Source organism: Trematomus bernacchii, unplaced genomic scaffold (assembly GCF_902827165.1).
Source record: "Trematomus bernacchii unplaced genomic scaffold, fTreBer1.1, whole genome shotgun sequence".
NCBI classification, from domain to species: domain Eukaryota; kingdom Metazoa; phylum Chordata; class Actinopteri; order Perciformes; family Nototheniidae; genus Trematomus; species Trematomus bernacchii.
Genome location: NW_022987890.1, coordinates 143661 through 157899, shown reverse-complemented (window position 1 = coordinate 157899; position 14239 = coordinate 143661). Strand labels below are relative to the sequence as shown.

Below are 14239 nucleotides of genomic sequence, written 5' to 3'. Positions count from 1 at the left end.
TCATATGGATGTAAAAAGATGATGCAACAAAGTTTAAACATATTGTTTTTTTAATTATATTTTTACACCTATGTATTGTGTGGAAAACAGCTGTGGTTAGAATGCAATGAACAATGAAGCAGATACCCCTTAACTGACTTGAGCCGGGTTAATCAAATGTAAGATATAGAAATGTGTGATATTGTTAATACTGTGTGGATAGTATTTCTATATTTAAAGTAATGAGGGTACATTTTTAGGAAAATACAGACTTAAACAATAGTATAATAATTTAGATAAATGTTTCATTGTATTAAAGTATTACACAATGTGAAAATCAGTTTGAAGCATAAAGTGTTTGCTCTAATTTGTACAAATGTATGTTTGTTGTCATACAGGATAGAGAAGGACAAGGATATTCCAAATCCCTTTATCACCATTCACTCGAACGGTTTCGTTGAACATGTGAGGAACCTTATGGTGGTCAGCTCGTGCAAGATGCAAGTTTACAAATTTCCTTTTGATAGTCAGAGATGCACCTTGTCTCTCAAGTCTATCATTTACCCAGGTGAGCATTCAGAAGTTTCTAGACATTTATCTCAAATATGTATGTTGTGTGTTTGATTGCACGTTTGTGGTAATTATCTCTTTAAAGGCTAATTTTCACATGAGCACACACCAGCACATGCATTTATCCTGTGTTGATCTGATAAGACATGTCAAACTTGTATTTACACTTTCATCTTAGAGGAGGAGTTGAAGTTTCAATTCTTTGAAAACGATACACGGGCAACAGAATGGACTCGCGAAATGATGAGGAACGAGTCTGAGTGGCTGTACATGGGCATGAAAGTCGAGCACCAATTTGCCCCACGTTTTCATCAAAACCAAAGCGTTGTAATTTATACTGTAAGTGTGTTGTACATTTTACTTTTATTTATTTCTGCAAACATTTGCATGAAAATGTCTGCAGCTCCACTTGCTGGTTTTATTTAGCTTGCATTCTAAACAGCGGAATAAAAAAGAGCAAACCCATTGACATTGTTGTTCATTGGAAACATTGTAATCGCACATTTTTGATGGTGGCCTCTTAATCATCCTTAACAACTGTGACAAAATATAAAATATATTTAAATTATATAAACAGGAAACTTCATATTTCAGTGGAGCAATATCTTTCATATTGCATGCAAAATAACTTAAACTCATAATCAATAATGTTTTTGATCATTGCAGCATTAGTGAACAGATTCACTGTTTTTCCATCTTGGATCACAGATCACCATGAAGAGGCGGTCTCTCCTCTATGTTGTCAACTTCCTGGTACCTGTCCTGCTCTTATTCGGTCTGGACTTCGCCTCCTTCGTGATCTCTGACAGCGGGGGAGAGAAGCTCGGCTTCGAGGTCACTTTGCTGCTCGCTGTCACTGTGATGCAGCTTATTCTCAACGACATTCTGCCTTGCTCTTCAGACAGTATACCGCTTATAGGTAGAGCAGCTCAGAGTCATTATTTTATTGGACTTTCATTTAATTCAAGCAGGAACAACAATAGCTTGCCTTTCATCCTCTTTAATGATGTTGCCTTTTCTCTTCAGCGGTGTACTGCATTGGGATATTTGGTTTGATGATGGTCAGCCTTCTGGAGACGATTTTGGTGATGTATCTGATTGAGAAAGACTCTGCATCTAAAGAAAAAAAGGCAGATAAAAACCGCAGCCTGAGTGAGGACTCTGGAGACAAACAGGGCAACTATGATGGAGGTGAGACTGAACACATTCTTTAAACCTGTGGATTTTAACTATTGTTATATTGTATGTACTCATATGTTTGGAATACACAAAGAAACATCTACAATTAATAATACATTATTTTGAACATGCTGCTGTCCTGTGTCAACAATTTCCTTTCAGATGTGAAGAAATGGACTCGCTGTGCTTGTGTGTGTAATGTGTCTGATGAACCGCCATCTGAACTGCTGTCTGTGGCCAAAGAGGTGAGAATTGGGTTACTCTTAAAACAAACAGTTTGGTATAAAAATTGTTTACAGTACCAACTCTTTATTCTCACCACAATTGACAACAATTGGTATATCAAATTGAACAGCTGGTAATTTGTTATGGTTGTTATGATCCATGATCACTCCACTAAAAAACTTCTGCAGGACAAAAGAAGCCAACTGATGGAGGAGTCCAATTCCTTGGAGAAGCACCCAGATGAGCTGAGTGAGGCGGTGAAAGGACTCTCTCTGCTCCTCAGCAGGAAGGAAGGAAGGAAGCCCGACTACTGGACCGGAGTGGCTAAAGAATTGCACAGGATTTTCTTTTTTGTCTATGTCACAGTGTCCGCTCTGTTTTTGGTTGTCATCTTTTCATTATGGATCACTGCAGAAGACGAGTAGTGGTAAACAATTGGGGTCTATTCAAAAACATGTTTTTTTTATCCACCTAAAATGTCTGACATTGACTAAACCGACTTGTATCTTTGCAAGTTTGTGAGAGAATTTATTATATATTCTTCTACTAAAGGCGGCACATGTCTATGGAATAGACTTGCAAAACTAAGATTAAATGTATTTCGGGCAAACTAGATTAAGTGTCTCACAAATTCAAAAGCCAAACATATCCACAAGGAAACAGTCTACTACATTAACTATTGCTTCAAACTGCGAGTCCACCTAGTGCAAGCAGTGATGGACAGGTCAGGGCCAAATCCAGAATTTCTCAATCGCTAACCCTAGGCAAGGCAATGCACGTTTATTTATATAGTACATTTCAACACAAGGCAATTCAAAGTGCTTTACAAAAATGAAAGACATTAATAGCATTAACCTCTTAAGGATGACGGTCTCCCCATTGGACCCCTCCCACCGTTTTTTTTTCGAGACAATGTCTCAGGGCTTCTTAACATTTATGAAACTATTAATGTGTAGCACCAGATTAACGGGAAGAATCTCAGCTAACTGAAGATATGAACCATTTTTACCAAAACAAAACACAAGTCTCATAAGAAGCTAAATGACCCCTGACCGAAAAAAGGCAAACTGACTTTGGCACACAATTCAAGATAAAGATACCTTTATTACTTATCGTAGCTGCACATACAATATATCCGATTAAAGATGAGACTCCACAGATTGTTTAGGTATAGTATCATCACTGAGCGATCCGAACTTGCGACAGGGGAAGCAAACACAGACATCACAACACGTACCTTTACGGAGCTTTTACGGGAGATCGTCTCACCGTAGCTGTCAATTAGGTCAAAAGACATGTTCAATGGCATTAAAACGGAAAAAAAAAATGCTACAACTGTTGATCCATAGGTTGATAATGTACCTGTGCCTTTTAAAAAATTATTTATAATCCATAATTCCATTTTTATGTAAAAATCGGAGCGGAAAAGTTAGCTGCTAATGGTAGCCACCAGAGTGTATACAGCTTCCGGTTTTGGTAACGCGTCACTCTCACTCCTTATTTGTTAACGTTTTGGTGTGTATATAACTTTCCCTCGATTCCATTGGCTCTAGCGGTTATAAAGAGATTTCATTCATCAAAATCGACCAAGGGGGGCCAGAGATAGGTCAAATCCACCCAAATGACCCCAGAAGTGGGGGTCTTTGGCTAAATCTCTCTAAAAAGGTCAAATGTCACTTGTTTTGCATCAATCTTGATACAGGGTACTTATTATATGTTGTACTTTGGATTCCTAAAGCTTTTAGTCTACTAACCCATCATCCAAGGGTTGAAAAACAGGCTTAGGGCTTAAGAGGTTTAGAAACATATTATGAAATGACATTTAAAAACACTCATGTAAAAGCAAAGATACATGAATTAAAGTTACAGTGCAGTGAGATACACACATCTGCAATATTTAGGTTTTTTCTATCACCTCCCTTTCTTTCTACTTTCTTGTTTAACTGTTTCATGCTAAACGAACCCCCCTTTGGAAAACTATAATCTGACCCCATGGTACCTTTTAGTTTTCGCTAAAACTATTCCTCTTTTCTGTAAATGCACATTAGTTAAGTTTAAGTTGTCTTTTCTAGGACTTTTTTGGTGTCCTCCGCGAACCAGGGTCTTGAAACCAAAACGGCACACGTAGGGGACTTTAACCCCAATAATAACTTTAACTACCTACGGGGGGACTTCAAAGTGCAATTCAAAGTGCTTTACAAAAATGAAAGACATTAAGAAAATGACATTAAAAAGCAAAGATAATAAAAGTTACAGTGCAGTTTAAGATATGAATATATCAATTAAAAGCAGCGACCCTAACCCTTTTGATCATCTAAATTTGATATTGATCATAGCAACACATTTTGACAAACTTTAAAACCTGTCTGAAGGCTGACTTGATTAGAACATTCCTTCAATTAACATGTTCTTTAACGCATCTGTAGTCAGTCTCACATCTGTAGTTTAGGTTGGTTGGTCAGAACCAAAGTTTTAAACAAAACTCATTGTTATTTTTAAGAGGGGGTCGAGGGTTCAACTTCAACATGAACCCCCAGGGGGAAATCATTCATCATGATGTATTTCTGATTAATGACAGAAAGTTATGCTATGCTCAATAAAGAGTCTGCAATCATATATTACTATTATCAATGTTAACTTAAAATGGGCAGACACTATGCATTGTAATTAATATACTACATTGTGCTATGTCACGTTACACATTTTAATCTGCCTTTAATATTAATGTTCACTCGTAACACTGTATCGATCACTTGAACAGCCATAGTGTAACCGTACAAAGAAGTATTGTAAACGCAATGGCATGGCCTCTTAATTGTTGAACATTAAGAGATTTTCCAATTCTGCAAGTGAGTGTTTCTTGTCTGTAGATCTTGTGAGAACTGTGTACGCTCCCTCTACCTGTGCTGTCCCTTTCCTGTCAACTATGCACCCTTATATACAACCTTCTGCATCTAATCATCAACCCTAAGTGTCTAGTATAATACTGCATGATATATCTATCATAATAATATGACATTCCAACAATTAACATAAACATCTCCTACAGTAAAGTTCTAGTAATATATTACTTTAATATGTAATATGCAATATTGTAGTTTCCAATAAGTTCATAACATGCATCATGAAATATATTGAAAACTGTGAGTGTAGCTTCTTTGTGGAAATGCTATGGAAACATTACTATTTTTCCATCATACTAATCACGTATACTTTTATTAAGGCTTTACATTTGTATTTTCTTCTATAGTTCAAATAATTTTAGCTTCTTGTGGTTTAAAAAAAAAGAAATATATCTGCATGTGCATTTCACGTATTTACATGAAATATAAATCCTGCCAAGCTTGTTCTAAAACATGTTCAGGACTTCATACTATCAAATAAACAATACATACATAATGTTTTTATCTCTTGGTGTATGTGATTATTCTTTGTTTGTTAGTGTGGTTGGTTGTGTGTGTCCTGCAGTGAGTATCAAAGTCAAAGTCAATCTTCCAGTTTGTGTGTACAGACAGAGAGATCGAAAAAGTGTTTCCCACAATCCCGAATATAAAAACAAATGCATATAAAAATATAAAAATGTCTCTCTTCGGTTTTCGGACGAAGTAGAGGCGCTGCTGGGCTTTCTTGGTGATTGTCGTGCACTGAAAAAAAGGGGAAAGTGGGGTTGTTCAATTTGCAAATATGCAGTTAATATATGAGACAGAATGTATTCATGTTTCTCATTGAAACATCAATCAATCATGTAGAACCATTTTAATCTTGAGGGGTGTACGTTCTATAAGTCTCAATCATGTTAAGAAATATGAAAAAAGTTATGTTTATCTCTGTAACTCCGCCCACTGAGCACATACGTCAGCAGCTTGCTCTGCAGCCGATTACTCTACTTCTTATTATTGACAAATATTTTATTCACAAATCAAAATGGTCGGACTCAAAACCCTACTTTTAATAGTTTCATAATTGAACTTGAACAATATGGCACTTTAATGGACAAGATGAAAAGCAGAAAAAATTGCAAAAAATCTTTATTTGAAAATGTTGAAGCTTTTCTTTTTTAAACAAAAAGTGGGGGTGTCCACCATATTTTCTTCCCGCATCGGAGGAGTAAGCTGGTTCTGTTCCGAAGAGATCTCTACAAGGTCAAAGTTATTATTTAATGTCATCAAATGTTCGTCAAAGTTACAGGTTATCACAAGACGCATTGTTTGCAAAAAGCTGAGTTCACATTTGCCGTTACAACGAGCAACGTACAGTAAATACAGCTGTCAATTTGTAAACATTGTCATTCACTGGTGTTAGCTAGGATAAAGCCATGAAAATCATAAGGTGAGTTTATATTGATTGACTTGTGTTTAGCGTGTTTTTATAGTGTGAGTATTTGTAGAGCGTAAGTCCGGCAGTTGCTTGCTTTTGTGGTGGAACATAGAGAGTGTGATGCGCCACGGACCTGTTAGGTAGCGCACCTGTGGTTTGTTATCATTCTAGCTTGAGTAGCATAATGAAGTTGTTCCTACCTTTCTGTAAACTAATGGAAAATAAAGTGTGGAGTTCCATACTCAACACGCCGCCTCCGACTCCCATTCATCGGCTCTACACTTTACAACATGTAAAACTATGAACCTTGCTCAAAGTTATGCACATTAAACCGAGCTCAGTGGGGAGGGGGAGTCATAGCCGATGGATGAGCTTGCGGCATGTTTGCGGTACGTCTTGTTTTAAATTGTTGTTTCATGTCTGCTGTCAGGCGGTGTAGAACTTTACTGCGTCGGTCCGGCTCTGCATGTCTACTCTTGTGCTGACTTTTAGGGGCGCTGCCGCTGAGGCAGGTTGTACGATAGTAGGCGACGTTAAGCGACCATCTTTACCCATTTAAGGTGTTGATTGTTAAAGATATATTACAATATTGTCTGTGGGACCGCAGTGTTTTCCCTAAAAAAAGGTGTATATGCATCTGCTTTGATCCACTCTGTGTTCATGTAAATACACAGTGGCGTTTTTATATGTACAAAAGTGGTGGGGCACAAAAAACGTAGATGTCTATATATAAGCTTCTGCAGTGACGTGCAGTGAGGTTCATGGCTGGTGAGGCACTGGCACTGACTCTTCAGGTTTACAAATATTATATTTTGACCTAAACCAAAATATAATATTATTTTCAAAAGCTTTTTTTGTCTGATGCTTCGATTAATTTGAAACAGACAGTTCAACAAAAGGATACCCAAAAAATGTAATTTTATCATTTAAATATTGAATTGTTCTCTCTTAGTAAGATCCCATTTTCAATAAAATTGCGGTCTTACCTTGACTTGAAGATGAAGTCCATTTGCCTATCCTTCTGGACAAAAAATTCTATTACTTTTTTGTAAAAGTCCTCCTTATCTTCTTGTAGTTTCAAAAGTCTATCATAAATCTAATCGATAGATTTATGATAAAAAAATTATAAAAGTAGGGTAGACATGTGGATATTATCCGGCTGAACAAAACGTGCATTTATCTAACAGGTACGTTTCCCACAGATCTTATTTCCAGCTATTTTCTAAAATCCTATGGAGAAATCTCATTGCTTTTTTGTCGAGGGAAGCCATGGGCAGCTTACTTCCGGGTTTTAGGACGCGTCACTGCAGCTCTCTCGTCTCCTCTTCACACACCACACTTTTCGCGGCACACGTACTTACAGCCAATCAGCTCTGAATTATGTGAGATGACGTATGGTGGGGATGGCAGCTCAGTGCCCCTATGGTCATTATTTTTTTGCCACACACATTAAATAGGAAAATACTCTGAGCATGCGCAGTGTAGTTTTTACAGTCACCGTTCACTTAGACAGTGAGAGGGAGGGGCATGATCAGGTTTTGTCCCATATGGCTCAAAACGGCTGAATAGGCACACACTGTAGACACTAATTAGAAGAACACAGACTAAAACAGCAATGTACAGACTAATCAGATGATTAAACATGATCTTAAAATATATTTTATATATTTATTTATTTATTTTTTGCATTTTTTGTAATCATTATTTGTAATACTTTCTGCTGACACTAGGTGGGGCTGTGCCTGCCCCTAATGACCAGTCGCCACTGTAAATACACACAGAGCGGATCAAAACAGACACAATATTGTGTGTGGGGGTGTGTCCCGGAAAGCGACACTTGATACTGGAAAGTGGAGGATATTAATGATTGTGTTACATTTTAGCAGCGGTGCACATACCATGAATATGGGGGACATGCCGGACACCTATCATGCTATATTTAAATGATATATTGTAGGGCCATACCTATATAAGGTATATTTATACGTTTCTGTTTTCAAAATACCAAACAGATCATGCATTTTAGCCATGCCTCATTTCGCTCTATGTGCTGTTTGCTGTCTACGGGGCTGATTCTGTGAGCTGCAGCTGACCACGCCCCCCTGCAGGAGAGGGGAGCCGCTCTGATCAGCTGCTGGGCTGTCAGAAGAGGCGGAGAAAAATAGATCTCTGTCCTCCGTGTTTTATTATATTATTATAGGCCTATAGAGTCGTTATTCATTTGTTTTAAAGCTCAATAAATAACAAAGAAGATCTTTGACCGGCACTTTTCTAATTTTGTCCGGAAGATTTAAACTTTAACGGACATCTTGACCGGCGAGGGAGAAAAAAAGCCACAGCGGAGAATAAACAGAAGGGTAACCATGGTAACTATGGGCGGGAAGTCTTCTTCGCTGCTTTTGTGGCAGACTACAGCGCCACTTACAGGCCTGGCATATGTACTACAGCGTCTCCAGCGCTTTCGAGAGGCAATGGCCGGCCGTGGCCCAACCCCACATTCCCCTGATAGGTGGAGAGTTGGCCCAATAGCCGTAGCGCCACTTTCCTGACGTCAGTAAAGTGTTCAAATCTGGATCAGTTTTTATCAGATCTGTTGCAGCCCCTTTTTTAGAGATTTGGGTGTGGAGGAAAATAGAGAGGGTTGTGTTTTCTGACACTTGGTGAGTTCCCTGGAACACCGGGGACACATATTCATGTATAAAAGACGTACAAAAGTGCATTTTGCATGATAGGTCCCCTTTAAAGTCAGGGTTACGATCCACCCGTTGTGAAATTAACTTATCTTCCATATTTTCCGTACACTTGTGTTTACGGAAGTTGAGATGTTTCTCGGTTGTGATTGGTTGTTCCTCGTCACATGGCAAGCGGTGCGCGCTGCTGCGGTCCCAAAGTTGAAGGCCGCGGCCAGAAAAAAAAAGACCTTGGCAGCCAGTGCACGTCTCCATTGAAACCAAAGGAAATGAGCTTGCAACGCTGATGTGTATGGTGGGAAGTCTTTTTTCAAATATTGCATTTGATTTCTCAAGCTTATCCACCTACTTTTTCTAAACAGACACTGGTCTACAGACACGTGAAAACATGAAGACTGTGATTCTCGCTCTCATGGTGTTGCTGGTGGTCAGCCAGGGTGAGTTCAGTGTTCAGGAAACACTTAAAACTGCATCTAACTATTCTTAAATATGCTCTTTAAAACGCTTAATGTCTTACTTGTAGGGGTCCATTTTAATTATGATTCATGATCCCTTTTTCATACACACACATATACTGAACACACACTCTTACACACCATTATCTGTCTTCATTTTGCTTTGTTTATGTTTTATTCTAATTTGCATTGCTGTTTAAATCATGTCAGGATCATAGAGTTTGCCATCCATGTTTTAAAGTCTTATTCTTTTCTGACTTTCTATCTGTTAATAGACTTATGTGATGTATTTTATCTTAGTTATGTTTGTGTGTTTTCTATTGTCCAAATGAACAACTCTTCATCTACAAAATGAGGATTACAGTATATCTGGTTAAAACAGAAGAACAATCATTTGTGGTTTGGAAAATGGAGCAGTATATTCTTTACAATGGTTTGACATTATTTTTTAAATGTTTCCAGGTGAAGCGTTGAAGTGTTACTGTGCAGGCACCTCCAAGACGTGTCCAGGTCCTGTGGAGACTTGCTACGGTTTGAATCAAGTCTGTGGCAGCATCACTCTTAACCCTGGAGCCCGTAAGTAAAGGCTTCGTTGTACTACTGAATACAGTTTTTGGAATAATTCAATGATGTTGCCTTTTAATCCATGCTGTATTTTCCCATGTTTTTACAGACAGCAGCTACTTCAAGAGCTGATGGTTTGAAAGTGACTGCAGACGGCTGAGTAATTCAGAAGTGTCAACTGGCACTTGCTGCTGTTATGACCGGCCCGTTGGCCACAACAGGAAAACAAAGAGAGGTGTTCAAAGGTTCCAAAAACCACGGCACTTTATTGATCATCATCAAAGAGCAAACACCAAAAACAGGAGAAGACGGACGAGTGGAAAGGACCAGAGCGAGAGTCCTTCTGCAGCCGGCTTGGAGAGAGTCAGGACCGCCATGTGACTCCGGGCAGCTGGGCTTAATAGCACCTCGGCTCCGGCCAGGTGTCCGTGATCGCGCTGATTGGCCTCCTCAGCTCCACCCCACCATAAGACCTGTAAACACACCTGCACACAGGCTCTGGGGCCGTCACACTGCAGACAAGATCTGTGCAACAAATAAATCATTGTGCAAAATAAAAATATAGAAGAGCAGAAAGAATCGTGCTTCACATCTTTCAGTAATAATAATATTCTACCTTTATGTGCTGTGTAGTTTTCCAATCTTATAATAAAGATCAATCACAAAGTTTGCACTGTTTTTATTACAAAGTCTCATTGTTAAAACTTATAATTTTTTCTCTAAATAGAAAACTCTGTGTTTTTGGAGACGTCTTATTATGGTTTATCTACCAATTTCCTGGTCTGGAATCTGCCAACAGCTTCTCTGTTGTTGCAAAAACAACCTAATAATATTCACAAATGTTCAGCCACGCCTCTTGGAAAAAGTCCAGTAAATATACTTTGAGCTAAAAATGTGTTTTCAGTCTAAACTGTCCAAGTTTGCGACATTACATTTTAAGCTCAACTCTCCTTGTGTTTACACATTTTTATAAATCCTTATTTGTGGGATCTGTTGAGGTTTTTAAATGAGATTATGTTTATATTTTAACTTTGTATACTGCTCTATGAAGGACAGTGTGCCAAATCAATTGGGAAACTGTTTTATTTTTAGTACTTGTGCGTCATGTCATGTCATGTCACAGATATGTGGTTTATGAAACCACATATCTGTGACAAGACTACAACAATACGTTTTCTGATCTCAAACTTCCACCCTTTTTTTCTTGCAGAGACATGTTATACAGGGAGTTAGGCTTAAGGCGATTGTCAACGGGGGGGGGGGCGGTAGTGGAGCTTCACAAGTACGTCGGTACGCAAATGCGATTTGTGACACAAGTGACGGTACGCATTTCAGATTGTTGCCACGCATGTACCAGTTATGTGCACCCCTGCTTATAACACCCCTTTTGTTTTCTATAGTTTTGCTTTATCTAATGTCCCAATGTAATGTTGACTTGTTTATCTGATTATTTTCCTTCAAGTGTGTTGCTGTTGCAAAACAGTGTTCAGGCACGCCTCTTGAAAATAATCCAGTAAATACACTTTGCACTGGAAATATGTTGACAATCAAAACGTTCAGAAATTATTCATGAACTTTCAAACTGTCTTTATCAATTTTGGTGCGATCTGTTGATGTTTTTAAGATCAAATGATGGTGCTATATCAACATACTGTTCTACAAAACAAGTTTGGCAAGTTTTTCTAGATGTGCTTCACAGGTGTGGAGCCCGTAAGTAAAGGCTTCATTGACGCTGGATTCATTCATTTGCTCAACAAGTCCTAAACTTGCAGCCTGGCAGCACAGATCAGAATAATCAACAACACAGTGGGACAATACAAGGTTAGATATCTTTGAGTTCTCTTTTCAAATGTGCATTTATTAAAATGCTTCAACTTAAATGTAGCTTTTAATTTGTCATGCTTTTCACCTTTTATTTTTTCCATATACAGATTTGTGTACAGACTGGTGAAAACATGAAGACTGTGATTCTCGCTCTCCTGGTGTTGGTGTTGGTGGTGGGCAGCCAGGGTGAGTTCAGTGTTCAGGAAACACAAAAAACCTTCAGTATATTCAATTCAAAGTTCTTTGTTGACATTACATTACATTACATTACATTGCATTTAGCTGACGCTTTTATCCAAAGTGACTTACAATAAGTGCATTCGACCAAGAAGAAACAAACTTGAAGAAAACAGAATCATATAAGTACATTAGGTTTCATAGAGCCAAACCATTTTAAATGCTACTCAACTGGCTTTAGATAAGCCATTCCTTTGTTAGTATATAAGTGCTTAGTTAGTGTATATATATTTTTTATTGCTCAAAGTGGAGTCGAAAGAGATGAGTTTTCAGTCTGCGCCGGAAGATGTGTGTATCTGCTGTCCTGATGTCAATGGTGTTGAAATCTCCATATTAGGTTTTTTATATTTACAGTATAAACAAGTGGTTTGTTAAGTTGAGTGTAAGGCTTATTATGGTTTATGAGTGTCTGATAAGGGAGGGGAGACAGTTTCTTCCCTCTTCCCTCACAGCAGTACACAGGGAGGGGGCTTCCTGACTTTTTGGAGAAAGACTGAGGCCCCAAAAAGGTGTTTGTGCCATAGCCGAGAATAATATTTTCCAGTCCTGCACACTAGAGGTCATGACCTTTTTACACAAACATGGGAAGGTGTGTCTTATGCCATAGCCATAGAATGTGTCCAGTAATAATATTTTCCAGTCCTGTACATCAGAGGCCATGCCCAGTTTCCACAAATATGGGTATGGAGGAGGTGTCTTTAGTTTTTTCTGTCCTGTTTTTGAGCATAAAGACACTGGCAGAGAGGTGGGGGGTTCCCCTGGTATGCTCTCTCCCGGTAAAGCTAAAGCTAAAGCCCCGAATGCCCAGGCCAGGCGACGCCACTGGTCTGCACACTTGTCAAAGCATTACTTCATGGTTTTTACTAACCGGTATCAGTATGTTTACTTTGGCATCATTTTGAAACATGTATTACAAATACAGCGCGTCCTGTTTGAATGACAGGAGTAAACACAGTTGACAGCCGCGGTGAAACTCGAGCGATTAGAGCGATGCAAATATTCTGGGCTTATCTCCATGTAATACTACAACAAAATGAACATATTTTACCGTGATTTAATTGTAATACACGTTTCAAAATGATGCCGAAGTAACAACATACTGATACCGGTCATAGGCGGCGCCAGGGGGGCGCTAGGGGGTGCTGCAGCTCCCCCTAGGATAGCCATAGCACCCCATATAAGCACCCCCAAGAAATGTATGTGTATTTTTATTTTTTATGGGTGAAATTCATCATTTGAAAAATGATTGATTCGAAAATAATATGCTACAGTACAGTACAAGTACTTCTGGGTCTCTGTGTTTCATTCAAGCTCTGCTCTGTGTGTGTGTTTGGCACGAGCCATTTTGTGTGCGTGCGCGAGCGAGAGAGAGAGAGCGCGCACCGGTACTGGAGATCGTTGTGGTTAGCATCTGGTGCTAGCTAGCTACGCTAACGGATATAAGGAGCTTTTTCAACAACAAGGTGGAGGGAGAACTCTCTCCTGTCAGACTGAGAGTCTCAGATAACCTCAGCTCAGGTGAAGTAAATGACTCTCTCAGTGTTTAGATGTGTTTAGTTAACTGTAGTCTAAGTTATCTCATTGGGTCTCAAACGGTTTGGTCACGATTAATGTAAATAAGTGTTTCCGAGGCACACGTTTATATGATCATTATAGGTATAAAAAGATCAGAGAATAAATGAAAAACAGGTATGAAATACTATATGACAGTAAAACAAGAATAGAGTTTAAAAGTGATTTGTAAAATATCCATAAAGAAAAAGAAAATCTGCTTACAGTTCTGTTTTATATGGGTGTTGAGAGGTATCCATAGATCTCTTAATTTTGCTCTCAAAGTGCACCGGCACCCTAGAGGATGTTAGATCCACCCTCCACTTAAAAAAATATAGCACTTTACCCCTGCTTACACCTGTATGCCGTGAGCTGATTATCGAGCCTTCATTGTAACAGTCGCGGGTATACTGTGTATGTGCGTGTTGGGAGTGTTGCAGTAGAAAATGTTACTGTAACGACCGGTACATTAATGGGAAACCCTACATGTTTGAGCACCCTCTATGAAACGTCAAGCTACCCCACAGCACCCCCAAAAGAAAATCTCTGGCGCCGCCACTGATACCGGTTAGTAAAAACCATGAATTAATGCTTTGACAAGTGTGCAGACAAGACGGCAGGTGAAAAACCTTTTAAAATGCGTGTTTT

The 14239-nt window shown here is 38.8% G+C and overlaps 1 protein-coding gene across 6 annotated transcripts in view; it reads left to right on the top strand.

Moving 5' to 3' along the window:
• The window catches only part of LOC117469899 (5-hydroxytryptamine receptor 3A-like), a 42855-nt gene that overhangs the window by 14130 nt on the left and 14486 nt on the right, over nucleotides 1–14239 (top strand). For 4 of the 6 annotated variants that reach the window (XM_034114364.1, XM_034114363.1, XM_034114369.1 and 1 more), the window contains 6 exons: nucleotides 378–547; nucleotides 728–888; nucleotides 1258–1468; nucleotides 1576–1740; nucleotides 1891–1973; nucleotides 2142–2463. In XM_034114364.1, coding sequence (XP_033970255.1) covers nucleotides 378–547; nucleotides 728–888; nucleotides 1258–1468; nucleotides 1576–1740; nucleotides 1891–1973; nucleotides 2142–2378 — 1027 coding nt within the window. In that variant the 3' untranslated portion in view covers nucleotides 2379–2463. Of the gene's footprint in view, nucleotides 1–377; nucleotides 548–727; nucleotides 889–1257; nucleotides 1469–1575; nucleotides 1741–1890; nucleotides 1974–2141; nucleotides 2464–11709; nucleotides 11801–11910; nucleotides 11990–14239 lie in introns of those variants that run through there. The other 2 variants (XM_034114365.1, XM_034114366.1) reach the window with 2 other exon arrangements.